Raw genomic sequence first — 27,686 nt, 5'->3', positions numbered from 1 at the left:
CTATGGTGGAAATATTGAGGAGAATGAACAAAAGCTTTTCAAATGATACAGACAGGTTTTTTTAAATAGCAATTTTTTAATTATGATTAAGTGATTACATAAATTCACAGTATTGTGAGATATTGATACTTAGTTAAAGTCACAAACACATTCTAACTTTTATGGGGCAATTGTCTGTATCGTGGTCTATAAAGTTTATGAGTTCTGTGAGCTTTGACAATAGTTATTTCTTCCACATCGGGTGATATATACATTTCTTTCCTTTTACAGACAAGTTTTTAAAAAATGAGCATGCCAAGGCCTGGGTTAAAACAATCATACCCAAGGCCTAAAGTGAGAATCTTGAGAGCATTTACTTTGAAGTAGTGACTAAGAAAGACTGAGAGACATCTTAAAGTGAAGAATCCATGAGGTTTTTGTTTTGTTTTGTTTTGTTTTTAATGGTTGGTCATGGGGCTTGAACTCTGGGCCTGGGCACTCTCCCTGAGCTCTTCAGCTTAAGGCCAATGCTCTACCACTTGAGCCACAGCACCATTTTTGGTTTTCTGGTGGTTAATTGGAGCTGAGTCTCACCTGACTTTCCTGTCCTGGCTGGCTTTGAACTGTGATGCTTAGATCTCAGCCTCCTGAGTAGCTAGGATTACAGGCGTGAGCCACCACCGCCTGGCTTGAGTTTTTAATCTAGGATGAGCCAACTCCTAGGTTCTCTAGGAGAATAACTAGAATCCTGTCTACTAGAAATGCTGATATGGTCATGGTCATAGGATGTCTACAGTTGGAAGACTGGGCAGACATTCACATCTTTCAAAATAGGCCTTGGATGATTGCCTGTACCATATCTCTGTATTGGGGGTGGGGGTAGGGAGAGGTTGCTATATCTTGAACACAGTGCCAAATGTTTTGTGCCAATCTTTGAATTACTGTAGTTGTGCTTGCATGCAGTTGATTTCTTTCTCAGCCAATGTTTGCCTAATGCCATTCAAGATCTTGTATATAAAAAGTTTGTCATCCAAATTGGAAGACCATATCTACAGAGCTCTGGGATGTACAGTAAGTTGAATACCATACATTTTTTTTTCAGAATGAAAACATAAGTAAAAATTGGGTACTGGGCCAAATGACTGAAAGGAGAACCTTGATTTAGAGGTTCCTGTTTGTGCCTCTTGCAGCTGTCTCAGAATGCACGCACATATGTGGTCGGCTTTGAGCCTGGCTTTATGTGCAGGCAGAAGTATTTTCAGTCAGTGTGGGAACTGCCGTGGTGAGAGATCTCAGTGCATCGCTTCTTCTGGGTACTGTCATCTTGGGTAAGCAATGACTTTGTGTGTTGTGTACCATTGTTTGAACTTTTCTCAGAGGAAGGCTGGTTCTCACTCAGAGGCAGGCTGGTTTAATTCGCAACTCTTTGGGAGCATGAGGGCAGTCACAGAAATGTCAGTTGCAGCAGAGGGACTATCATAAGGTATTCCAGTAGGTGCAGTTTAGTGTTTGTAGAGTAATTAATGTCAACGTCCACAGAAAAAATGCAGAATGAGTATTGTTTACAGGTGGTTAGGGAATCTGACCTAGATCATAGATTTCCCTAAGGAGATGATATATAGCTTGACATACACACAAATAATGAGTGACCAATGATAAAGCTTGAACTTTCTTCCTTTCCTCCAGCTTTCTCCTTCTCTCTTTCCCTCCCTTTTTCTTTCTCTCTGTCTCTCTGTCTCTTTTCTCTCGGTCTCTCTCTCTCTCTTTTTCTGAGACAAACTGTAGCCTAAACTCTCCTGCTTCAGCCTCATGATTGCAATTGCTGAAATTGCATGTGTGCCATCATGCCGAGCAAGGCTTCAGCTTTCGTCTGTTGCTTTATGTAGAGCTGTGCCTACTGTCCTTGAGCTCACAGAAACTCTTTCTTCATTGTTTTTCCTTTCTCCATGCTAGACCAATAGTTAACCTTGCCATGGTGGGTCAAAATATCCAAACCTTTCAAAAGAGCCAAATTGTGTTTCTTTCTCATCACATCTGACCTCAAGAGAGACTCATCCAATAACCTGGGTTTGAGGGAACAGGAGCATATAGCAGATTCCAAGGTCCCATACGAGTAGAGCATTGGCAGATGTAACTTGGACTGTATTACAGAAGCCATGTAATATCACACTGTATATTACATGGTTTTGGGAGGAAACATGAAAGTGAATTTTAAGAGGTTTATATCTTGGAGTGATTACATGTACTGTATACCTAGAAACAACTGAGACCCTAAAGGTACAAGGAATAGGTAGGAAGGCTGAGGGGACTTAGAACCATGATGGAGTGGGCTATGAGTGAGGGGAAACTGTATAGTTGTCTGTGCTCAGTGATCAGTTGTCCTTAAGAAGGGCAAATCCTGGGCCTTGGAGACAGTACCTCTCCCTTCCTTTGTCATACTTGGGGTCATTTTAATAGCCTGTGCAGTCTCATTATTATTCTTTTTCCTTTTTTTCACAATAGCATTGACTTTTATTCATTCATGTTAAGTCACCTGAAATGATATCTGTTGCATTTAAATGCTCATTAATGTAAATAGCTGAACAAACCCATTTCCATGGATGCCTAGTATCTCATGGTTAAGTCATTTCAACACAGCCTCATGATAACTTCCACATTAATAGTACTTTTATTTGTAAATTGTGACCCACTATCACTCCCATTTTCCCCCCAGCTATCAAGTGGTACATGATAACAGAGAAGTTTTAGTTAGTGGATGCACCTGGAAAATAATAGAAGTTCCACATACACGTCCCAGAACTGCTAGGTCCCAAGTCCATTTATGAACTCTAGGGCTGCCAGTATCATGTGCAGCATATTAAAGCTACACTACTTGAATATCTTATTAACTCTGCATAAATCAGGTTAAACAATCTGTCGACCTATAACAGACTGTGCACTTTAACTGAACATGGCAAAATATTCACTCTCTGAACTTTACATCATCATTTGATGTCAAACAATGAAGCAAATCCCATCAGTATATACAAAAAACAGTTTTCCATTTGTAAAACATTGTTTCCCATACTGATTAATCCAGTCAGCTAACTCACTGGCGTATGCAACTTTATTGAAGAAAAATAAATCAATTACTAGCAGAGCTATTAGTTGATCACTCATCCATTAACAACTTGTATCATTTATTCAGTGCTATATCAAACAGTGTATTGGAAGATAGATTAATAGCTCCAAGCCTCCTGACAATATAAATGAAAACTATAAAATGTTTGAGACCCTATTTTGGAATACAAAGGGTGTTTGACTTCCAATTTCCATTCTCTGTAGAATAAGAACAGGTCATTCCTTTATTGACATGCATAAAATACATCACATTTTCTGTTCTGCTGATGCTATAAATTCAATACCAATTCTCCAGCCACATCAGTTACAGCATAAAGTATATCATGTACTCTCAGATCTCTAACAGTGAAAGGCTTAAACAAGAATGGATGCTGCAAGGATGTCCTTTCCTTTGATGTGACAACTGAGCATCTGTCTCCCTCCCCCTCAGATGGCTTCTTTAGCATGTTAGAGCAGTGAGGAATGGTTTAGTCTCATAACCGAGTGAAGAGTGAAGATATTGGCCACATACTACACATGCTCCATTTAAAGAAAGTCTGAATCTTGGGCAACTGTTCTCTTGTAACTACTTTTCAGTTTCTAAAAGTTATTATCCAAAGCTAGAAGAACTTAAGTCTTCTCAGATGAGCCTGTAAATGAATGAGGGAGGTAAACAAAAAATAAAATTTGTCTGATAGGGGAGCTGCTAGATAAGAAATCATAAAAGGAACAGTAATTTAAAGTTTATTCCAGCTATAATGCAGGTTATTCTGACTTTAAGGTAGCATCACATGGCATACTTCTGAGTCCATTCCCAAGATATTCTGTTATACTTATCTCTGTCTGTTTTATAGATCCGTGCAATCTCTGGCACAAGGGAGTCATCTGGGGTCGGATCACATAGCAGTGAACAACTGGATAAAAGAACTTTAGAAATAATTAAAGCAGGAGACCACTGTGACCTTAGAATATCAAGACAAATGCTGCCATTACTGTTCATATTTGGATGGTAAATTCTTGTTGTAAATGCAACCTTAGGTGGTTTGAAGGGTAGTCTGTAGGAAAATGAATTGTCACAAGGAATACACCGCGTTGAGATGGGCTGTCATTAGGTCCCATAATTGTGGCTTGCCAGTGAAACATGTCATCCCCAACTGGACCTGCAGAGCACTGTGCAGGAGGATCACGGGCCAAATCACCAAGTTCCTTATCAATCCGTTTCAGCGCCATAGTCTGTGCTTTTCGCTTGGCTTCTCACTCTATCTCGGTGTGTGCTCAAAGGGTCTGGCCAAAACTCTTGATTATCCAGGCGGCTGGGGAAGGACTGTATCTTCAACTCACACCGGTTCTGCCAGACACAGGCGCTTTCTTACTAAACACTTCTGAGGTTGGACTGGAAGGGCGGGGGATGGAGGCGGGTTATGGGATGAGGAGGGGGAGGGTAAACAAGCAGCGGAAACCCTTAGGCCCAGAGAAGCATTGAGAACTGGAAGGAGACCGGGGAAAGAAGGTAATGGAATAGTGGCAGCTGCCTTAAGTCTCTTTTCTAAAGTTTTTTTTTCTGTCATACTTTTACCAAGGATAGCTAGCCATACTCTATACACCATCAATAATAGGAGAGAAGACCCTGATAGTCATACCCCTTGGGAGTGAGAAGGAGTTATTTTGTAAAAGAGTCATGAGCTCAGGTCTAAACATTTGATACATATGTTAGATATCTTACTCTATAGTATTATTTCAATAATATTGGGTGAAGAGACAAATTGGTATCTGGAAGGAGAAGGAAGTGTGTGGGAGGAGTTTAAATGGTCATCTGTTGCCAGAGTGCTTAAGTGGCTTCTGAATGCTTTTGTTGTGTTTTTTTTAAACTGAGATTTATTTTATATACATAGATGTAATTCATAATTTTGATATTCATACATACAGAATTCAGAATATATAGTCATGTGCTGAATAACATTTTAGTGAATGACAAAGTATGACAATGATCCCCTGAGATTATCTAGTGAGTGATGAGGCCATCTCTGTTGGATGCTTATACAAGGATGGACTCACCAAATGACAATGTCTCACCATTCAATGACATACAACTATAATAAGCATATGTGTGTATATACATATTTGTGTGTGTGCAGGGAGAGAGTTACACGTGTGTATGGAGATATATGTATAAGAGTTTATGACTATTTTCCCACCAACTAGGAAATTTAAACTTGAGTGTTCTTGGTGAATGTCCAGAGTGTTGTGATCTCATGTGATGAAGTGTGTAAGTGCATCTCCGCACCTCACGTCATGCCGAACACTTGAGTAGTGCATAGGCACCGTGCTTGGCCACCTGGAGATTAGAGTCTTCATGTAGCAGAGATCAAGGCTTTAATTAGATAGTCACACAATAATTAATTGTAAATTGTAACAAGTGCTTAAGCTCACTTAAAGCTAACTAGTACCATTGAAGTGAGGCTAGGGGGCTCTGACTTAGGATGAGGAGGTTTCCCTGACAAAATGACATTTAACTTTACATCTGAAAGATGAACAGGAGTGAAGGGATACAAGAATGTGCGATGAGGGTTAAGAGACCATCCATCCAGGAGGAGTAGATTAATTTTGTTTTGACAAGTAAAGTGCAGGGAAACTTGGCTTTAAAATACTGATGACTTTTACAAAGAAGGAGAAGCAGTACAGTGTGATGTCACAGGCTCAGAACCAGATTTTCTGGGTTTGAATCATGGCTCTTGCCAGGTTCTTAGGCAAGTCACTGTATCCATCTGGGCCTTAGTTTCCTCTTCTGAAAACATTCGGTGCTGTGGGGAAGGTTAAGTGAGTCTTAGTATGTAAATTGCGCACAGCCTAGTGTTTAGCCTTCTGACATCTACTGTAGTTCTCTATTATGTAGGAAAAAAAGAGAAGTCTGATCTTTTATTGCGGAAGTAATCAACAGAAGGTCAGCCCATAGGAAAATTAAGACAAAACAAAACAAATTAAAACAAAATAAAAAAAATCTCCAGCCCAATGCTCTTTCTGCTAAAACCATTGCTTCTCTCTTCACACAGAGCTTTAATGATGTATTTGAGTATTTAGGGCTGAAAGTAGGTATCTTCTGTTCATCAGATCTCACATTTTCTAGACTTTGAAGGTATTTGGGTGTGGCTCTCAAATGAGTCAGGCTTGGAAAATAGATTCAGTCTTTTTCAAGTGGCTGATTTCCTTCTAGAATAACAGTAGTGGGGTGGCAGGATGCCTTGAAGTTGACTTCAGTGTAATGATCACATTGTTTAGTGATGAACATTTATCCAGTATGTACCAAGCACTTTACAGGCTTTCTAGCACAAGAACAGGACACAAGCACAACTAAGAATCCTGTCCTTGAGAGTGTAGAAACTTGAGTAGGAGTTGGTGACAGACATGTAAATCAACCATCACTCCTCCGCTCAAAGGAAACATTGCTGGGAAGGTTTTAAGTGCCAACAGCTTGCTGTCTGCTGGATGGAGGAGGGAACACAATTAACCTCCCAGGAACGATTCATCCAGAAGGTGACCAGCATCTCAGATGAGCTGACAGAACAAACTGAAGTTAGGATATGCTATAAAGGAAGCCTGTTTGGCCATCATCCATGTATGTGTGGAGTAACTTGGCTGCATGGCACAGGAATAAGGCTACGGCTGTCTTGAGATCTGTGTTTTCATTAGATTCCCTTCTGTTTGGTATCACTTAATGTGACCCCTGACATATCTAGATCAGCGATTATTAGAGGGTATTAAAAATGGAAACTTTAAAATTTCTAGTTCATTCTGCTTCATCTTTTGTGTTCTCGCAAAGGCAGGAGCTTAGAATTGGAAATCTTCCCCAATGCTATACACTTGCTTTCTGTCTGAGTTACAGAAAATGAGATTTTTCTATAGTAATACTTCCTCCTTCCAAAGCACCATTATCTACAAAAACTGATTCCTGCCCTGTTATGGACGAGCAAGCTGAGGTTCCATGAAGTCAGCTGGGATCTAAGAAAGAAAATGAAATAGTTTGACCCTGCTGTGCAGGTGGAGGATCTTGTTGATTAGAATACAGGTAAGAAGTCTCTTAGGAAATCACTTTTTATAAGTGAAAGTAGTCAGGAGGGGCAGTTTGCTGTTAATTCTATAAAGATTCCCTTACTTAGCATATTTTTGAGATAGAATTCTCCCAGTAGCAGGCGGGCCTATTTGCAATAAATAGGCATAGTTGCAGATAGGAACCCAGGACTGGATGTGGTATTAACTCCTTGGTATTAGGGTTCTCCTGGTTAGCTATAAATTTTTGTGGCTATTATCTATAGCAGTGAATCTTGTTCCAGGAGCAGATATACTGTAATTAATATCAGAAATAATAGATATTAAAGGGTTGGAGACATGAGTTAAGTAGTAGAGCACTTGCTAGTAAGCAGAAAGCCCGGAATTCAATCCTCAATAATACCAAAAAATGGTATACACACACACACACACACACACACACACACACACACACACACACACACACACATACACGCGAATATATATGAAGACATTAGAGAAATATTGTTGCACATGCATAGGCTAGTTCTCAATTCTGCTTCCATTGCCCTCCCTTAAAATACTGGAAAAATTTAAAAGGTCACCTTTTATATGGCTTTTTGCATCCTGAATTTCAAAAATATCCTTAACTGAGTTTGAGATTTCCCTCTTTGTATATCCTCTCTTTCCCATGTGGGCTGAGCATTCCTCATATATATATATATGTATATGTATATATGTATATATGAAAGTAGTAAATTTTTGGTGGGAGGGGACAGAGAGTCTTACTATGTAGCCTAGGTTTGCCTTGAACTTGAGATTCAGCCGAGTTAGGTACTCATTATTGATATGTTAAACTTATAAACTTCTCTTGACATGATTTTCTGATTATTTTTTTCTTTTATCTTAAAGTTGAAAAGTTGAATGCAGCATGTTTTGCCCACTGATTGCTACCCTGATTGCAGTGTTACTGAGTAAGTAGAAGCCAAGGGACCAAGGATGGATCTGATTTCTCTAAGTCTCATACGTTTTCAGAAATCTATTTTATGTATTTTCAACTCCTTTTGATTTGTGAAAACAGAACCTGGACTTGGAACTTTATGCATTTGCTGGAGCAAGCATTTTACAGGATACTCTTTCTTGAAGAAGTGAGCCTTCCTCTGATTCTATCAGACACAGAATGTCTTTGGGTTCCTATTGGGTGTTCTTTGATATTCTGACTTGAAGCAAGTTTCTCTATGGCATTCCTGTACTTTAACCACAGCTACTCTTTGGGGAACTGAAATAGTTACAGATCAGCCCAAGATCCCTTTCATTGTTTTCTTGCCGTATCTACCCCAACCCTCTTGCGGTTTCCAAACACAGAACTGTTTCTCAGTACATGGTGGTTTCCTTTGCCTGGAACCTTCGCCTTCTTCCTCCAGCCTCTCACCCCAGAAAGCCTGCCCAAGGCTTCCTTAACCCTCAGATTTCCACTTAAGCTGCACTTCCTTCTACAAAGACTGCTCTGGCTTTTCTCATACCTTACCCAAGTGCCTATGGTTGCTTCCTGTTGCTTTTTTTCCCTCCCTTCCTTCCTTCCTTCCTTCCTTCCTTCCTTCCTTCCTTCCTTCCTTCCTTCCTTCCTTCCTTCCTTCCTTCCTTCCTTGCTTTCTTGTTCTCTGTCATGGGGCTTGCACTCATGGCCTGGGCACTGTCTCTGAGCTCCTTTGCTGAAAAGTAGCACTTTAGGGGCTGGGAAGGTGGCTCAGTGGTAGAGCGCTTGCCTTGTATGCATGAGGCCCTGGGTTCGATTCCTCAGCACCACATAAGCAAAAAGAAAAAAAGCCAGAAGTGGCGTTGTGGCTTAAGTGGTAGAGCGCTAGCCTTGAGCTGAAGAGCTGAGGGACAGTGCCCAGGCCCAGAGTTCAGGCCCCACGACTGGACCCCCCCCCCAAAACAAAAAGTAGTACTTTACCACTTTGCACCACAGTGCTCCTTCCTTCTTTCAGCCTCTTTTCCCTGTCTTTCTTTTTATTCTGTAGGTACAGCTTTTTAGGGAGAAGAAATTAGATAGTTTGTTCTCAAAAGCTTTTAATTATTTATTGATAGATAAACAGAAAAACACAGACACACAGATAGATAGATAGATAGATAGATAGATAGATAGATAGATAGATAGATAGATAGATAGATAGATAGATAGATAGACAGATAGATAGACAGATAGATAGATAGATAGATAAAGTCCCATCACATAGGCTCAGCCAATTCTCCAACCTCTGCCTTTTGAGGGTTGGGATTACTGGTCTTCATCACCATATCTGGCTCTTTTTCATTATTCATTATGTGGACAGTGAAGTAAACACTGACTCAGCAAAGCACCCAGAAAGGTTGCCTTTGTTTTGATTTAGGTGATGTGGAGGGTGCTCTAGCACGTAGATACATATATGTATGCATATGAAAATTCTGTATATTGGGGATTTCCCCCCACAGAACCAGGGGACATTGGAATGGTTCCAGTAGATCTGTGAAGCAGCCTGCATTTGTTTGCCCTTCTATCCAGGGAATTGCCAATCCAACTCTTGTGTGTAATGACGATGTTGTCATGGAGTTTTATTCTTTTTTGTGGTATTAGAGGTTGAATTCAGGTCCTCCTACTTGCTTGGTAGGTGCTTTCCCCCTTGAGCTATGTCCTTAGCCCATTTGTTGTAGTTATTTTGACTGGGCTAGCCTGCACTAGTATCCTACTTGTGCTTCCCGCATAGCTGGTTTCACTGATGTACACTTTTACTACCTAGTTATTGGTTGAGATAGGGCTTCACTAATGTTTTGCCTAGGATGGCTTTGAACTGCCAGATCTCCATTTCCTGAGTAACTGGATTATAGATTGGAGCTCTGTGTAAGAGAGTTTGCCTTAGTTTCAGGCCTCAGTTTTTCCTTGCTATGGTTGCTGCAGTTGCTTTTTAGCGTATTTTTCCACTTAATTCTCCAAACAGTGCTGTTAATGTTGAATTCACCTCGTACACTACACACACACACACACACACACACACACACACACACACACACACACACACACACTCACACACATACACACACACACACACACACACGTTGCTCAGCTCTTCCTCACAGGAAAATTCCAAATAATTATTGGAGTAGATTTTGATTTCCTTCAAAATAATTGTCCAAAGGGTTTAGAGTTCTTGTTTTCTTTTCCATCCTCCCCACTGTGTGAGCCTGCTGTTGAATAGGAAGTTAGCTCTCTTTTCTCAGAAAAACAGCTTGGATGAAAAACTGGCACTTTTTTTTTTGTTGTTCATTCCCATATGTGTTCTCTTGGCTCTTCTTTGATATGAGCTGGGCAGTATCTAAATTTATCTCTTGATTTTGTTGTCTTAGTGCATGGAGTATATATTGTAAAAACATAAATGTCCTTATAATGGTTTTTGTTGTTAGTGACCTCTTATAGTTTGTTGAGCTACAAACAGATAATAGGTACATGTGTGCATGTGTACAAAAGCCTAGAGGCTGAAAAGCCAGGGACATGAGCTGGCAAAGCTGGTGGGTGTGAGTGTGAGAGAGGGCAAACCCAAAGGAAATTCAAGGGAAGGCTGTGCTCTGCTTTGGCCTACTTACAAGGATCTGTACCGAAGCTAGAATCAGTCAGCAATGCAGAGATAAGCTTTTGTGAAGGAACTAAAAGGAACTTTTCAAGAGGAACTTACCTTTTGAAAAGGAGGAAGAAAACAAAAAAATGCCAATGAGTTGGCTATTCAGATAGAGAACCACTGAGAAAGTTAAGAGCAAGAAATATATCACTTCCTGCTTATGTTGAGTAGCTGTGTAAGTTGATGGTCAGGAAAGAGAGACTTCTGGATTTCCTTTCTTAGAAAGGTTGAGAGGAGAAATGCTAGAAAAATGGAAGAGACTGGATAGGAGAAGAGATCAAGATAGCATTTGTTACAATATGAAGATTGCCAACCCTTTCAGACTTGAACCACGCAGATACCCAGAGGATATTTCTCTTACCTGTGGGGATGCCATGCCAGTTGGAGTGAGGGGCCTCTGGGTGTATATAGTCTGTGCTGGATCATAGGAAAAGGAGCTGTGACTGATATTGACTTCCGTTGGAGATATTTGTATAAATGAGATGCCCTCTTGCTTTTGAATTTTATAGGTTGTTCTTTGAGCCTGAGTGATTTGATTGCTTCCTCTCCGGAGCTAATGGTCCATATGGGTGATTCGGCTCTGCTGGGATGTAAGTTCCAGAGCACAGAAGAGAAACCTCTGATCAAAGTAGATTGGCTGTTCTCATCAGGAGAGCATGTGAAGGTAATGAGGAGGAAACCTCACTGTGGATGGTGGCCTCTGGCTGCTGGTGTAAGGACAAGGAGGGCAGAGACAGAATCAATCATCAGGTACCATAAGGTGGTGGTACCAGAGTTTAGGTTTCAACGGATGTCATCACTAAGCCTCCAGCTAGCACAGATACTTGGCTATATAATCCATAGGGCTTTGCCCATCTGTGCTTAGCTTCAGCTTCCTGAGCTGTGAAGAAGACAATCGTAACAATGGCGATGTTCAACTTTCAGGTGGTTGAGAGGATGATGGAAGAGAGGCACATAAAGTTCTTTTCATTTCCTTTCTCTACCTCCTGACCTTTGTAGAGTAGGGAAGGTGGGTGGGAGGGGTAAGTCCTGTGGTCTAGACAGAAGAACTTTGAGCTAGGCATAAGAACAATGTCCTGATTTGTGTGTGTGTGTGGTGTGTGTGTGTGTGTGTGTGTGTGTGTGTGTGTGTGTGTGTGTGTGTGTGTGTAGAGGGGGTATATTCTTTCTTTCTTTTTTTCTTTCTTTCTTGTCGGTCTTGGGGCTTTTACTCTGGGTCTGGGCACTGTCCCTCAGCTCTTCAGCTCAAGGCTATCACTCTACCGCTTGAGCCACAGCACCACTTCCAGCTTTCTGGAGGTTTAGGAGATAAGAGTCTCACAGACTTTCTTACCCTGGCTGGCTTTGAACTGCAATCCTCATATCTCAGCCTCCTGAGTAGCTAGGATTATAGGTGTGAGCCACCAGCACCTTGCCTTTTTTTAATTTTTAATTTTTTGGGGGGAAGTAGAAATTTTTTTAAAAGTCCCCAGGGTCCTTCGCCTAGTTTGTAACTAATTCCTGTTGGTGATTCCTTTTGTGGTATGATATACTGGCTAGAGGAGAGCAGCCAGCACACTGAGAATACCAGCCTACAACAGCAGAAGAATTAGATCATACATCCGAACATCATCTAACTGTGGGGCCCAGAGTTCAAGCCCCACAACCGACCAAAAAAAAAAAAATCTTGAGTCTGGCTCCTCTTTTGATTTATTTCTTCCCCTGATGTTGTGTTGTCCTCCAGAATGAATATGTGATGTACTATTATTCCAACCTCAGTGTGCCTGTGGGGCGATTCAAGAACCGGGCACGCCTGGTGGGCGACATCTTGCGCAGCGACGGTTCTCTCCTGCTGGAAAACGTGCAAGAGGCTGACCGGGGAAACTTCAGCTGTGAAATCCGCAGGCAGGGGGAGAACGTGGTGGTGAAGAAAAAAGTGCAAGTGCACGTGCTGCCAGAGTTGCTAAGAGGTACGGGGTACACCGACTTAGAGAGGGCCAGGGCAAGAGAGACTCGGGAAGAAGCAAGGGAGCTGATTTTGTTGAACAAATGCCAGCCTTTGAGTGCAGTAATTAACCACAGGATGAGTCTTCAATAAACTATAACGATAAAAGCCATGATCGTCATTAGGTTAAACGTATTTTCTTTTCACCAGACCCTGTGATGTTCACATTGTCCTTTCCAGTTTACAGCTGAGGTGATGGAGGCTCAGAGAGCTTAAGTGATTTGCCTAAGGACACATATTTATTAAATGATATAAAGACAGCAAAGTTCTCTGATATCAATGTCCCTCTTGGTGTTACTATACCCTGATGTTTTCTATCAGTCAGCCATATCAATGCCACCTCTGCATTTTATAGTTACCTATGTTAAGGTTTCTGGGAATTATTAAAAAAAAAAAAAGTGAGTAGATCTCTAACTTGTTTGTACGTCATTTTCCCATCTCTAAATGGAGAAAGTGATTTCAGTAGATTCGAAGTTTTTAAATCTTTCCCTCTTTCTCTCCTTCCCTGGCCTCAAACAGGCTGGCCTCAAATTCTCAATCCTTCTGCCTCAAGACAGCCTCTTTAGGGATTATACTTGTGTATCAGGAGGCCTGGCGTTGTTGCTGCTGTCGCTCCTTCTGCTCCTCCTCTTCTTCCTCCTCCTTCTCTTCCTCCTCTTTTTCCTCCACCTTCATCTCCTCCTCCTTTTTTGTGGGTTCTAACACTTGAACTCAGGGCGTGGGTGCTATCCTTCAGCTTTTTTACTCAAGGTTAGTGCTCTACCACTTGAACCACAGCTCCACTTCTAGCTTTTTTTTATCCTAGGGCTTGAACTCTGGGCTTGGGCATTGACCCAGGCACTGTAGCTCAAGGGGAGCGCTCTACCACTTGAGCCACAGCACCACTTTTTGTTTTCTGGTGGTTAATTGGAGATAAGAGTCTTACGGACTTTCCTACCCAGACTGGCTTTGAACTGTGATCCTCAGATCTCAGCCTCCTGAGTAGCTAGGATTACAGGTGTGAGCCACCAGTGCCTGGCTACTTCTAGCTTTTTGGTGCTTAATTGGAGATAAGAGTTTCATGGATTTTCCTGCCTACGCTGGCTTTGAATCTACATCCTCCGATCTCAGCCTCTTGAATAGCTAGGATTACAGATGTGAACCACTGATGCCTAGCGCTTTTCATTTCTTAGTTAACTTTGTGGTTGGTGTGTGTAGGACATTATGGAAGTCAGAAACTTCATGGCTCTTGTTTTATTTTCAGGGACCTCTTGGAACGACTTAAACACTAAATATATGGTGAGGTCTGCTGCTTATACAAATAGGCAGAAGGAAGAGCCTGTAGTTGGAAAGGCAGAGCCAGTGGAAGGGGCTTCATGGAGGGAGAGTCAAGAAAGGAGAAGTCAGGACTGAAACAGAAAGAGACATCAAAGGAAAAGTTCCCCACTAGCTTGGCCTAATTCACAAAAAATCTTGTGACCTGTACTGAAGCCAGAATTAAGTCCTAAGCAAGTCCCAAGACAATTTATAAAAATAAAAGAAGAATTTGAAGAAAGTCAGTGATACAGTTTTTTTTTTTTTCAGTTAGAACAACCAGTGGGGTAAATAGAAGAATGAGTTTTTCAACTTTCCACTTCCTGTTTATGCACACAGATGTGGGTGTCTTAAGTTGAAGAACAGACAGTGGGGGGCTTGGAGAATCTGTTCTTCCTTTCTGTCTTCTTCCTTTCTTCCTTTCTTTTTCTCTCTCTTTCTTTCTTTCCTTTCCTTCCTTCTTTCTTTCTTTCTGTCTTCTTTCTTTCTTTCTTTTTCTCTCTCTTTCTTTCTTTCCTTTCCTTCTTTCTTTCTTTCTTCTCTAGAACTTGAATTCAACCTGAGCATTCTCCCAGAGCTTTTTGCTCAAAACTAGTGCTCTGCTAATTGAGCCACTGTGCTACGTCCAGTAGTGAATTGAAGATAAGAGTCTCCTGGTCTTTCCTCAGATCTCAGTCTCCAGATTAGTTAAGATTACAGGTGTGAGTCACCAGCACCTGGATTTCAGTACTTCTGCAATGCACACTTGATGCAGAGTTGGAATTCACAGGAAGAATTCTAGTAAAAGGGAGAGTCTGGTGCTGGTAGCTCACACCAGTAATCTTAGCTACTTAGGAGGCTGAGATCTGAGGATCATGGTTCAAAGCCAGCGCATGCAGAAAAGACCCCGTGAGAATGAGACTCTTATCTCCAATTAACCACTCAAAAACAGGAAATGATGTTATGGCTCAAAGTGGTAGAGTGCTAGTCTTGAGCAAAAGAGCTCAGGGACAGCGCCCAGGCCCCAAGTTCAAGCCCCATGACTGACAAAAACAAAGAGGGGGAGGTGGGAGAGAATGAATTTAAAGGTGACCGGAAAAAGTTCATTGCAGTATAAAGACAGAAGAAATATGTGACTTGATGTTTGTGGGTGGTTAGATAGTCTGTTATCACTGAGGACACCATATTGGATTGAGTGAAGGCCTCTGAGTACTTGGCTCACAAAAAATCAATCATCTGGGTCACCTACGGAGGAATATGAACAGTAGAAGTGACAGTGATTTTTGCTATTGAAGGTCTTTGGTTAAATTTTAAATCTTCTAGAAATTCTGTCGGTTATACCTTAAGATGTAACTGGGTTTACTGTTTTATCCCTTAGAGTTCGAGGTCCATGTGGGTGATTCGGCCCAGATGGGATGTGTTTTCCACAGCACAGAAAAGAAACAAATGACCGAAGTGAGGTGGACGTTCTCTTCAGGACAGGGTGCCAAGGCAAGGAGGAGAAGACCTTGGGGGGGGCAGTAGAAGCTCCTGGCTAGTAGTAAGACAGAGCAGGGAGAGGGGACTCAGTCATCAGGTGCTGTGTGCTGGTTTTCTTTGGCTTTGGAGCTTGTCAGACCTGGCTGCCTCGCTCAGCCCTTAAGGAATGATGTGGTATACATTACATTTTGAAAGATTCATCTGCTGAGAATGGATTATAGGGAAGAGCAAGCAGGGAGACAAGAAAGTCTATGCAGGAGTCCAGGTAAGAGAAGTGGGGTGGCTTGGACCAGAGGATAATGGGAGGTGAGACGTGTCTGGCTTCATGATGTGTTTTGAAGGTCGACACTATAGTGTTTGCTAAGGAGTTAGAGCTGAGCTGTTCAAGACAGAAAGGAGTCAAGGAGATTCCCAAGATCTTTAGCTTGAAAGAAGCCAGTACTATTTAGCGACATGGGATGGACTGGAGGGAACTGGCTTACAGAAACAAGTCAGAGCTCAGTTTTAGATGTGTTTCAGGTGTCAGTGAGAAATCCAGCTGGAAGTGCTATAGAAAGTAAAAGTATGCCTTTGCTTTATTTGCTGGGAGAAGGTGAAATTCCTTTATTCCAGCTTCTTTAAATCACCCTGTTCTGCTGGAATGGTTGTTCCTGGTTTGGTGATCTTGTTTTCCAGTAGACACAGGGATGTGTGTTATCACATACTTTCTGATGGGGCCCTGTGACTCTGAGGGGTTACACCCCCATCCCTATCCCCATCCCCGTCCCTTTCACTTTGCCAGCTTTGTGCCTTACGCTTGTGCCTTTCCCTTCTAGGAGGAGAGTGTTTTACACTATGACTACAAATTCAACAAGCCCATGGGGTACCCTCAGGGCCAGGGCCGCTTCCAGAACCGTGTAGCCCTGGTGGGGGACACTTTCCACAATGATGCTTCCATCATGCTCCAAAGAGTGAAGGTGTCTGACCAAGGAAACTACACCTGCAGGATCTACCTGGGGAATGTGGTGTTCAGGAAAACCATGACGCTGCAAGCAATCCAGAAAGATTCAAGATGTATACATTTGATTGGGCAAGGCGGGGTGGGGGTGGGGTAGGAGGACTGAGGGACCACAGCTGGTAGCAAGGCTAAGACTGGAGGGAGGCCAGAGTTCAAGAAGACACAGGTGAAGTGTCACTTGCAGCTGAGAGTGATACCTCCTATTCTCTCCTATTTTCTCTCCTCTTGTTCTCTCTGTCCTCTCATTCTCTCTCAACCTGGCTTCCTATGGTCTGGATTGCTTCACTCAAGTTCTGCACTGGTGCTATTTAAGGAAGAGAGAGCTAGTATACAGTGAACACCAGCCCTGGCTAGGTAGTTGACTGCTGTAAAGATCTACGAGTTCAGAGGAGGACTGAGTTAAGTCTCAAGTTATTTTTACTTGGCTTTCTGGGAGTAGCTATGTGCTCTGTAGCAAAAGGGAAAATGACCTTGGGCTGGCAAGAGACAGGCAGGGATGGGGAAAACCCCCCCACAAAATAGAGGGCTTTTCTGATCACAGTTTCTGTATTCTGGCAAACCATGTGCATCAGGCTAGTGGTGGAGAATAAAGACTCGATTGTGATGTCTGAGAAAGGTTGGTCAGTGAGGAGTTAAAGTTAAACCAGGGCTCAGCAGTCAGGATGTGGCCAGTGGACTTTACCTCTCATGAAAATCTTCAGGCCTTGGCTGTGGTTGGATGGGGGAGGGGAGATAGCAGTAGACTGGGAGATGCCTCCTGGTCTTTACACAGGCAGCCTCTTAGTAGCAGAGTCCCACCTGGAGAGAGAAGCACTGGTGGATTTCTTAAGGTACCACCATCTCTATGCATGCTTTGTCCTCAGAAGACTTCCATCCACTTTGAAGAGAAAAAAACATACCATAGAGGGGGCACACTGATTTTTGACACCTCCCTACCCACAGACATACTACTTCTGCCCTGCTCTGTCCTGCCCTGCCCTGTCCTGGGGATTGAAGCTAGGGCTTGGCACTTTCTAGGCAAGCATTTTACTACTTGAGCTACACCCTTAACCCATTTGTTTATTATTATTTTTTTTTTGTCGGTCGTGGGGCTTGAACTCTGGGCCTGGGCGCTGTCCCTCAGCTCTTCAGCTCAAGGCGAGCGCTCTACCACTTGAGCTACAGTGCCACTTCCGGCTTTCTGGTGGTTTATTGGAGATAAGAGTCTCACAGTCTCTCCTGCCCGGGCTGGCTTTGAACCGCGATCCTCAGATCTCAGCCTCCAGAGTAGCTAGGATTACAGGCGTGAGCCACCAGCGCCCGACTCCCATTTGTTTATTCATTTATCTTTACTTTTGAGATAAGATTTCACTAACTTCCCTTTGGATGACCTCAAACTCAAGATTGTCCTGCAACTACCTCCCTTGTATCTGAGATTAGAGGCATGAGCCACCACACCTGCTAAATCTTTGTTTTTCTTGAAACAGCTTTACAATATTGAGATACAATTCACAAACTATACAGTTTGCTCATTCAGAGTACATAAATTAGTGATTTTAATATACTCAAAGTTGTGTAGCCATCACTACAGTCAGCCAAATATCTGCACTTGGTGTCTTCCTGGCTCATCTCCCTTTAATTCCTCACTGCACTGCATGCAGGATCTGCTTCTGTCTGTTTTATCTTAGATTACCAGTAGCATTTTAGTTACTCCTCCTTGATGGTTTAGAATGCTGTTGTCTATATGCATTCTATGTTGAAATACACACACATAGACAAAATCATATATACACAAATACATTGTATAATATCACTTGGTATCTGGGGGGAGTTGGTTCTAGGACTGCACCCCCCATTCCAAAATCTGTATGTACATCCTTTATATAAAATGGCATAATATTTGCATAAATATACATATGTACCCTGTGTACCTTAAATCATTTTTAGATTACAATATCTAATACAATGTAAATGGTTGTTATGCCCTGTTTCTTAGGGAATAGGGATAAGGGAATAAAAAGTTTGTACATGTTCAGCATGATACAGTTTTTCTGCTGAATATTTTAAACCTGCATCTGGTTGAATCCATTATAGGAAGGGCTGATTGTATATGTGTAGCTAGGTATGCATGATGTGGAGATATGTATGTATATGTGCACACACAAATACGCATGTGTGCACATACGTACACATACATATAGTGTGTGGCTCCACTCCACCCAAATTTCCCTCAGATCCTTTGAATACAGCATACTCAAACCTACCCCTACAGGTCTTTCCTCAGCCCATCCCTGCAAAGTCAGGGAAGTGTCACCACAGAACAGTACAGTTTCGTAACTGGATGCTTAGAAGCTTGTCTTGATTCTCTCATTTCCTGTAACCTATGATGTAATATGTTCATGAGGCCTGACATTTCTCTTCCTAACTTTTGAAGCTGTCTTCCTTCTAGACCTTTGCCATCTTCTTAGTTCTGCCTGTCTTCTGCTTTCTGTCTCTGTTTTCATTCTCAGCCTAAATTACAAATCAGAATATTTCAGTTCCACTTGTCATCTTGTAGTGATTTCTCCATTGTCATCTGCTCTCCATAAAATGGGGCACCTTTGTCTCTGTGCTTCATACAGACTTCTGTCATGCCACCTATAGTAGTCCTAGATTCCTGTTTCACGTTTGTCTCCCTCCTTGCAGGCATTTGTCTTTGAGGCATCCTCTGTGCCTAGTGATGTCTGGCCCAGAGAAAGTGTTTGGTGTATGTCTGTAAGTGCCTCTGAGATCCCGATGGATCACTAGGACCACATGAGTGGAATGTGGTAGCCTGTATTCTAGTCAAAAGAATCACTTGCTCATTGAAAAATTAGCAGCCTCTAAAGTGCCTGTTATTTCTAGGTCATTTGGCAATCCAGAATTTAGAATAGAATTGTTAAGGAGGAAGGGAGGTCTGCTGTAGGTGAAATACTAGTCTCTTCGCCCACCTACCTTCCTCTAGGGACAAGCAAGGGGCCCAGACTGTGGTTCTCAGTGGAATGGGCATAATGCTCCCAGTAGCCCAATATGAGGTAGGGTCTGGCCTTCTCCTCTACTTCCTGACCTGGCTGCTTTTTTAACATAGGGTTATTAGGGCTTTGGGCTCTTTTCTTGAGTTGTGAGACCCTCCCCCTCCCTTTTTTTCCCCTTTCCCCAAATGTTGGTGATTCCAGCAACTTCTGGACCTGAGGGCCTGGGCGGGAATCAGTTGGTGATCATTGTGGGGATCATCTGCACCACTCTCCTGCTGCTCCCTGTTTTGATATTGATTGTGAAGAGGAGCCACAGGAATACGAGGTACCTGCTGTGGTTTGGGAGGGTAGGGATGCAGGACTGCTCCAACCCAAAGTGGGAGAGTGATAGGGCACTAACGTTGCCATGGTCACAGGTGGGGGTTCAACATTAATAAATCATCTTGTCACATTGGATGACACCGTGGGTAGCTCTACCTCCTTTTCTCATTGTGCTTTCCTACCACCATCCTCATTCACTTTGGTATTAAGAATATAAATCTTGAGCCAGGTATTGGTGTTCACCCCTGTAGTCCTAGCTACTCAGGAGGCTGAGATCTGAGAATTGTGGTTGGAAGCCAGCCCAGGCAGAAAAGTCCATGAGACTCTTCTCATCTCCAATAAGCTACTCAAAAAAAGCCAGACATGGTGCTGTGGCTCAAGTGGTAGAATGCTAACCTTGAGCACAAAGAAGCTCAGGGACAGACCCCTAAGCCCTGAGTTCAAACCCCAGGACTGGTTTTAAAAAAAAAGGAAAGAAAAAAATATATGTAAGAACCTTAGCAGTATCATTCACTACTTGAGGGAATGGGGGGAAGGTTACTCTGGAGGGAGGGTTGAAACAAGGTCTCCCATTTTACAGTGAGAACATAAAACTTTACAATCAGAACATACAATAAAAAATATTTCTCCTTTGAGGAAAACAGTAGTGTGTGTGTGTGTGTGTGTGTGTGTGTGTGTGTGTGTGTGTGTGTGTGTATGAGACCTCTACATATCTACATAATTTAATCTCTAAGCCAAAGAGGGAGCGGGGTACATTTAGAGGCAGAAGTGGGAGGTGATTGATCTAGAGATCAAAAGTGAAGACCCAGAAGGGGCCACAACACAGTTTGGGTGGGGGTAAGGCCATGTGCAATTGGAGCTGGCCCACCCTGGGAGAGGCCAGGAGCCCTGGTCTTATTGAACACCTGCTGCCCCCTGCTGGCTCACCCACATCCTCTTGGTGGTCAGCCCCGTCAAGAGGATGAATGATAAAGTAGAACCTCATAGTCCCTATACATTCATTTGAAATTATACTTCCCATATTTCTTGTCTTTTTTTTTTTTTTTTTGATATGTGTGTTGGGGTTTGAACTTTGTCCCTTAGTAGACTTTTCTGCCTGACAGTTTTTTTACTCAAGGCTGGTGCTCTGTCACTTAAGCTACAACTCCAATTCCAGCTTTTTGTTGGTTAGTTGGAAATAAGAAGCTAATGGACTTTTCCTGCCTAGATCTCAGCCTCCTTAGTAGCTAGGATTCCAAGTGTGAGCCTCTGGCACCAAGCTTTGACTTTTTAGAAAATGAGATCTCACTGTGTTTCCCAAGCTGACCTTGACCTCCTGGGCTCCTGAGATCTTCTTGCTTGAGCCGCCCTCTGAAGCAGCTCAGACTACAGGCACCCCCTTTCCAGTGCCCTGTTGCACTATACCTCCTGCTGTAGACAGAAAGATGTTAGAATGATAATAGAGAAGCCAAAGCTGTGTTTTAGCCTCAACTCTGTCTAGCATGGCTCTGTGCTCCCCATGAGAAGAGATGTTTGGGTGGAACATTGTTCTAGAGAGCATAGTTCTCTCCTCAGGCCTCTTTTTACAGAGTGATGCAGGGACCCGTGTAGGCATGCTTGAATAAACAGTGCTGCTGCTTAATTTCATGTGCTTTTCATGCCTTGCAGTTCAGTAAATTCTACAGCCATGGTGAAAAGCCTGGAGAAAACAGGGATGGATACTCCTGAGGTGAGAGATGCCCCCCACCCTTTGCTGCCTGCTCTGTGAGGGGGAGGTCCCTGCACACTCCACCCAGGAACACTGCGAGATAGAGGGTGGTGGCTGTTTCCCCAGGAACCTGTCTTACTCGTTGTATAGCAGGGACATTAGAAGCTTTCATTTCTGCAGTAAGAACTCCTGTGGAATGGGGTGGGGCAGGGTGGACTGTGCCAGACCAGTTCTGGGCAACAAGCAGATATCCTGGGTAGCAAGAGGGCTGAGTCAAAAGCCCTGGACTTGGAATAGAAAACTCTACCACTCTCTCTCATCAAAATGAGGATAAGGCCAAAGTTATCGATCTTTCCCTCCTGACAGTATTGTTGTAAGCCTCCAATGAGATGATAATAGGCAAGTGCTTTATAATCCATGAGGCACTGTGTAAATAGAAAGGAAAATCACAGGTCCAGTGTGGTGACTCATAGCTTTAATTCCAGCTACTCAGGAGGCAGAGACACATATATACATGCTGTACTTGGTTGTATATATACACACATACATGCATGCGCATGCGCACACACACACACACACACACACACACACACACACACACACACACACACACACACACACACACACACACACACACACACACACACACACACACACACACACACACACACACACACACACACACACACACACACACCCCCAGCCCTTTGCACTTCAATTATTTTTTAAACAAGTTCTCACTCTTTTTGGCTGGGCCTGCCTCAGGCCATGATCCTCCTACCTTTGCCTCAGGCCATGATCCTCCTACCTTTGCCTCCCAGGTAGCTGCAGTTACAGACTTGTGCCACCATGCCTGGAATCCTCTCCCTTTTTAACTTTCTGAAACTCCTCTTTTATTTTGTTTTTGTTTTTTTGCCGGTCATGGGGCCTGAACTCTGGGTCTGGGCGCTTCCCTCAGCTCTTCAGCTCAAGGCTAGTGCTCTACCACTGGAGCCACAGCGCCACTTCCAGCTTTTTCTGTTTATGTGGTGCTGAGGAATCGAACCCAGGGCCTCATCCCAGCCCCTGAAACTCCTCTTTTAATACTTACCTTTCTACCTTTTGGACTGTTTTCATCCCAACAGTAGAATTTTCCAAAAAATGCAATGCGGTGGCCCCTGGAAAGCTGGGAATATGTCCTTATGTCACCAGGACAGGACTGGATGACAAGATTGTGAATCACAAAATGACTATGAATGACAAAATGTCCTCATAGATGCCAGGTTCAGGGAGGGCTGCTCCTGCCTCATAAACCCTGTGAGAGATTTTCACAATTAGCTGCTAATTAATGCCATCTTGCCCAGACTCTAATTGGGAGGAAATATCCACAGAATACAGGTCATTTAGGAAGGGAAGGGTTTCCTGCTAAGTCTGCCCACAGAAACAAAGACATTGGACTTTGGAACAAACTGGTTCTTTAGGTGGTACACTTTGTTAGGGAGGAAAGGAAGACTGAAGAGCAAATGCTTGTTCTTGGTGACAATTCTCTAGTGTTCTCTCTCTCTCTCTTTTTCCCTCTCTCTCCCTTCTCTCAGCTTACCAGCTTTGTTGATGATCTGCTGATAAGAACAGGTAGTCTCTCCCTTGATGCAAGAGGTTTGCCCTATTCTTAGGAACTTTTCTATCACTTTTCCCTCTAGAAGCACATCTACTTCTCAGTACCTCCATGGGATGTTGGGGAGGAAGAGCCAAGTGGACAATCAGAGGCCACCTACATGACAATGGTGAGAATGCTTCTGGGTCTCAGCTGGGCTCCGCTTCTGGAGCAGGTGCCCTAGGAAGGATGTGGCAAGCTCTGGGTGGTGGGTGTGACTAGACTGGTGGGGAGGGCTGATTACTGAAGGCAGGGATTTTACAAATAGTCACAAAGTTGAGGAAAACATGTAGGTAGCAGCCAGTGTGTCCATTAAACTCATCACCACAAAGTACTGATTTTAGTGGCAAAAAAAGGTGAAGAATGGCATTCTTTGGGAGTGGGGGCAGGTCTTTGACTCATTAGCACAGCCTCAATGAAACAAGACCTAATGAAGAAAGTGTGTTAGAATCCTTGGACAAGATACTGTTTTCTATCTAAAGGTCAAAGCATCGGGGCATAGCAGTGCATGCCCGTCATCTCTGCATGTAGCTGGCTAAGGCAGGAGGGTTGCAAATCTGAGGTTCACCTGTGCCTCATAATGAACTCTCCCTCCACAATTGGTAATGGGGAGAAGCTAAAGTAGAATCCCCCTGACCCTTAGATTTGTTCTGTGCCTTATTGCTACCTTTGCATAATCTAACTGCCATACAGACTGAAGACATGAAGTCTCACTCTTTTCCTGGTTCAGACTTCTGCGGTTTCCCAAGGAAGTTCAGTACCCAGCAAAGGTACATCGCCATGTAGGGACAAAAGGAGCTGGCAGGAAATAATAGACCAGTTCTGGCCCCCAAACTGTGACAGAAGGAGAGCTGTTCTGCTGAGTTCAGGAAGGCTGGCCCCCTTTGTGCCTGTGGAATGATAGACTGTCATGTCCCCAAAGGACATATGACTTCCAGCTTATTGCCATGGAGAAAGGCCTACCAAAGGTGCAGCGAGATCACAGACCTGGCCTTGGGTCACCAAGCAAAACATTAGTTCCCTGTGAAGTTGCTGACAAGAGTCACTCATCTCCCCTCCATCCTTCTTGTGTGAAGCTATGTGACATGATGTGCTAGCAACTTGCCAGGTGTCATCAGCTAAAAAATTCAGAGACAGCACTAGGCCCTGAGTTCATGCCCCAGGACAGGTACACACACACCAATTTACTTTAGTGGACAACTAGCTTTCTGTGTCCGTGACTTCTTTATCTATAGATTCAACCAAGCACAGTTTGACAATATTTACAAAAAATATTGTGTCTGTAATGATCACATACAAACTTTTCCTTGTCTTTATTACCTAGACAATATCATATAGCACTTATTTGTAAAGCATTTACATTGTATTAAGCATTGTAAGTACTCAAGCTCATTTTAAGGGTAGAGGAGGATGTATGCAGATATATGCACACACACGTATGCAAATATATGCCAGTTGATATAAAGGACTTGAGTATATGTGGGTTCTGGTGTCTAGAATTTCTGGACCCAATCTCCTGTGGATATCAGGGGACAGCACCGTGCTAAGTCCCTTTCCTAGTACCACACACGGTGCTGAAGATCGCTGGCTGTGGCAGTAGAAGGACCTGGGTCCAGATCCTGGCTCAGCGGCTAGAATCTAACATAGAGGCAAGTGGTTTAGACTCTGTGAGCCTCAATTTCCTTACAGTGAAGGTGATTTTACTCCCTTCCCCTCACCAGGGGGAAGGGCCAAGTGTGAAAAGGCAAGTGAAAGTCAGTATTGGGTCCGACACATGAAAAAATTGATGTTATTATTGAACAACTTCTTACACCTGTGTATTGTTTCTTTCTTCTCTTTCCATACAGTATCCAATTCTTCCCTCTCTCAGGTCAGATCCAAATAACTCACTTGAAAAAAAGTCATCTGCGAGAACTCTGAAAACAGAGCCAACTTTCTGAGAAGAAAGGAGGGCCTCCATCATCTCAGTAGTGGTAGGAACCTGTCCTCTGTCACAGCTGCTTCACACTCCTGCCTCTTGGCTGCCCTGGGCCTCCGTCCAGGGGACGAAGATGGAGGGTTTGGAACCTGGCAGGAAGACTGGACAGCTGGGAAGGAGGAACAGTGTGATGGAGGAGGGAGGGGAGAGAGTGTGAACTTGGCCCCTGAAATGAGGCCTGGTCTGGGGAGCCTCAAGCACTCCACCTGACAGACCCTTCATGTGGATTGTATTTGTGGGTGAGCCCCTGGGGCAAATCACAGAGAATCAAAACAACTTGTTTCTTCTGATGAGTTATTTCTAAATAAACATGATGTGTGGAAATCATTCGCTTTCCTGCCTTGGTTGAGGGGCATGTGGTGTTCAGGTGAGGAATTTATGGCGTGGAACTCCTTGAAGTCTGTGAAGGAGAGTCACACTGTGCGCCACACACTGGTCCCAGGAAAGGCCTGGGCCACCGTGTTAGGAGTGGCACATGAGTACCGCTCTGGGGTTTAACCCACTGGTGCTCCCTTCACGCTGGAACTGCTGGTGGCTCTTTGTAGAGCCTCACCACAGCTCCTGTTCTGGAAGTCTTAGTAGAGCTTAAGCACCCATCTTTTCCTAAAGTGACACTCAGGGGCTGGGGTGTTGCTCAAGAGCAGAGTACTTGCCTAGCAAGTGTGAGGTCCTAATGAAAGGCGTGATATAAGCCAGTCACTCACACCTGCAATCCTAGCAACTCAGAAGGCTGAGATCTGAGGACAAGGTTGGAAGCCAACCTGAGCAGGGAAGCCCTTGAGACTCTTATGTCCAGTTCACTACCAAAAAGCCAGAAGTAGAGCTATGGTCAAGTGGTAGAGTGTCAGCCTTAAGCTAAAAAGCTCAGGGACGGCACCCAGGACCTGAGTTCAATTCCTAGTTTCTCTCTCTCTCTCTCCCCCTTCCTCTCTCTCTCTCTCTCTCTCTCTCTCTCACACACACACACACACACACACACACAGACTTGTGCTCATGAATTACCAGAGTGAACAATCACTGATTTAGCTCCTGGTCTGAAGCATTAGGTTCCTATACTTTTTGACTATTATTATGAGAGTCGGTAACTTTGATCTTTAAACTCCTTTGATTCTCAATTCTGACTTCTAGCCTCTAGAGGTCAATCTAGGCCACTCTGGTATCTTCCCTGTGACTGCCAAGGGGCCTTTTTTTCATTCTCTACAACCCTTTCTTCTCACTTAGTCCAGGTAAGGGGTCAGAGGTCTTCTGGAGGAGGTTTCTGATTCTGAGCTGGTCTTAAGTGGAGCTATATTCTTAATGATTCTTTGAACTCTCCAGATGAAGCCTATTTTGAACTCTCTTGTCCCAACTGTTCTTGGATAGCCTAGATATTTTCCTCATTGTTGTTTTTGAGACAGGGTCTTGCTATATAGCCCAGGCTGGTCTGGAACTCATGATCCTCCTGCTTCCATCTCCAGAGTGTCAGAATTATTGGCAGCTAAGTATTCTCTTTTTGTTCTTGCTTATACACAGAATACCTGTTACCTCTAAATAAAGGAGTTGTCAATGTGCACATTGAAGGTATTATATCAGGAACACATATTGCCATGACAAATTGTGGTTGGAGGAAGGGGAAGCACACAGCCCATTCATAGCTTAAGTGTTCATGGAGAGGAAGTGGTTTCATCTCTGGCTGGGGGGCTCCTTTCCACTTCCTCAAATAGTATAAGCCTGGGAGAATGTACTTTAGGATTCAGACTGAGGTTGATTATATGATGATTGCACATCTATTGTTCTAGGCCGAAGAGAATAATTGGAATTGGAGCTGGGAGGTAGTTTGGGAGCTATCCCACAAGACCCTCACTTTCACTATGATTGTGGACGTGTAGGCGTGTCCAAATTTGAATTTGATTGGTTGATTGATTGATTCATTCATTCATTCATTCAGAGTTTGGCTTCCATTCTGGGTTTTCAGCAGTCAGGGCAGGGGAGGAGCTTGCCTTGTTTCCCCAGCCCTATTTCCCCACAAACTTTCCTCTAATACATTGGCATGGAGTTCAAGTTCAGGGTAGCATTCACAGCTGCCAAATTCTACTTTTGCTAAAACCAAAATAGTCCTTCAGGGGGCCCTGAAAGAGACCTGCTTGTTGTTTCCTGCTGTCTCCTATAGGCAATTGTCTTAAATCCAGGAACCTGCAAGCATGTGGCGTAGGGAGTGGGCTTCAAGATCAAATGGTTTGGTTTAAGCCCAGCTCTGCCACTTACTCTGCAGTCCTGCAGTTCTCTTGCAACCAGGGGTGACCTGGGACAAGACAATAACGGACACCAGACCATAGAATTGAGGTTTGGGGCACCAGGAGCCTGAAGTCTTCTGACAGTTTCAGGTGCCCTGGGTCCATTTTTGAATAGGATACAGGGGCGTACATGCAGAAAGCAAGCAAGGTCACAGTTTCCTTGGAGTCACAAGCAAAAATCAGGTGATGCAATCTTGATCGATATCCCTGAAATCACAAACACCAGTCATGTGGTATAATCTTACTCAAGTGATAAATAACGTCTTCATCTTAAGAAGCATCTGTAAGCAGTGAATGACTTAGAGTTAGCATAGATTTTTGTCTATCCCTCAAGTT

General features: G+C 43.4%; 1 protein-coding gene and 1 pseudogene across 2 annotated transcripts; one reads left to right on the top strand and one right to left on the bottom strand.

Moving 5' to 3' along the window:
• The first annotated feature begins 1,102 nt into the window (after nt 1–1,102).
• Jaml (junction adhesion molecule like) lies at nt 1,103–25,401 on the top strand. Of its 2 annotated transcripts, XM_042682892.1 has the most exons (11): nt 1,103–1,307; nt 7,000–7,141; nt 8,014–8,075; nt 11,264–11,418; nt 12,478–12,703; nt 15,389–15,501; nt 16,305–16,542; nt 19,660–19,783; nt 21,427–21,487; nt 23,146–23,229; nt 24,947–25,401. In XM_042682892.1, exons 3-11 carry the CDS (start codon nt 8,033–8,035, stop codon nt 25,037–25,039), a joined length of 1,137 nt encoding a protein of 378 aa, XP_042538826.1. In that variant the 5' UTR covers nt 1,103–1,307; nt 7,000–7,141; nt 8,014–8,032; the 3' UTR covers nt 25,040–25,401. The 2 variants fall into 2 exon arrangements, with proteins under 2 accessions (XP_042538826.1, XP_042538825.1); XM_042682891.1 differs by lacking the exon at nt 7,000–7,141.
• LOC122110338 lies at nt 3,819–4,586 on the bottom strand (annotated as a pseudogene).
• Nucleotides 25,402–27,686: the final 2,285 nt, after the last annotated feature.

The sequence above is a fragment of the Dipodomys spectabilis genome, unplaced genomic scaffold (assembly GCF_019054845.1).
Source record: "Dipodomys spectabilis isolate Male_0828 unplaced genomic scaffold, ASM1905484v1 ptg000076l, whole genome shotgun sequence".
Taxonomy (NCBI): Eukaryota; Metazoa; Chordata; class Mammalia; order Rodentia; family Heteromyidae; genus Dipodomys; species Dipodomys spectabilis.
This window is presented reverse-complemented; position numbering and strand designations above follow the sequence as displayed.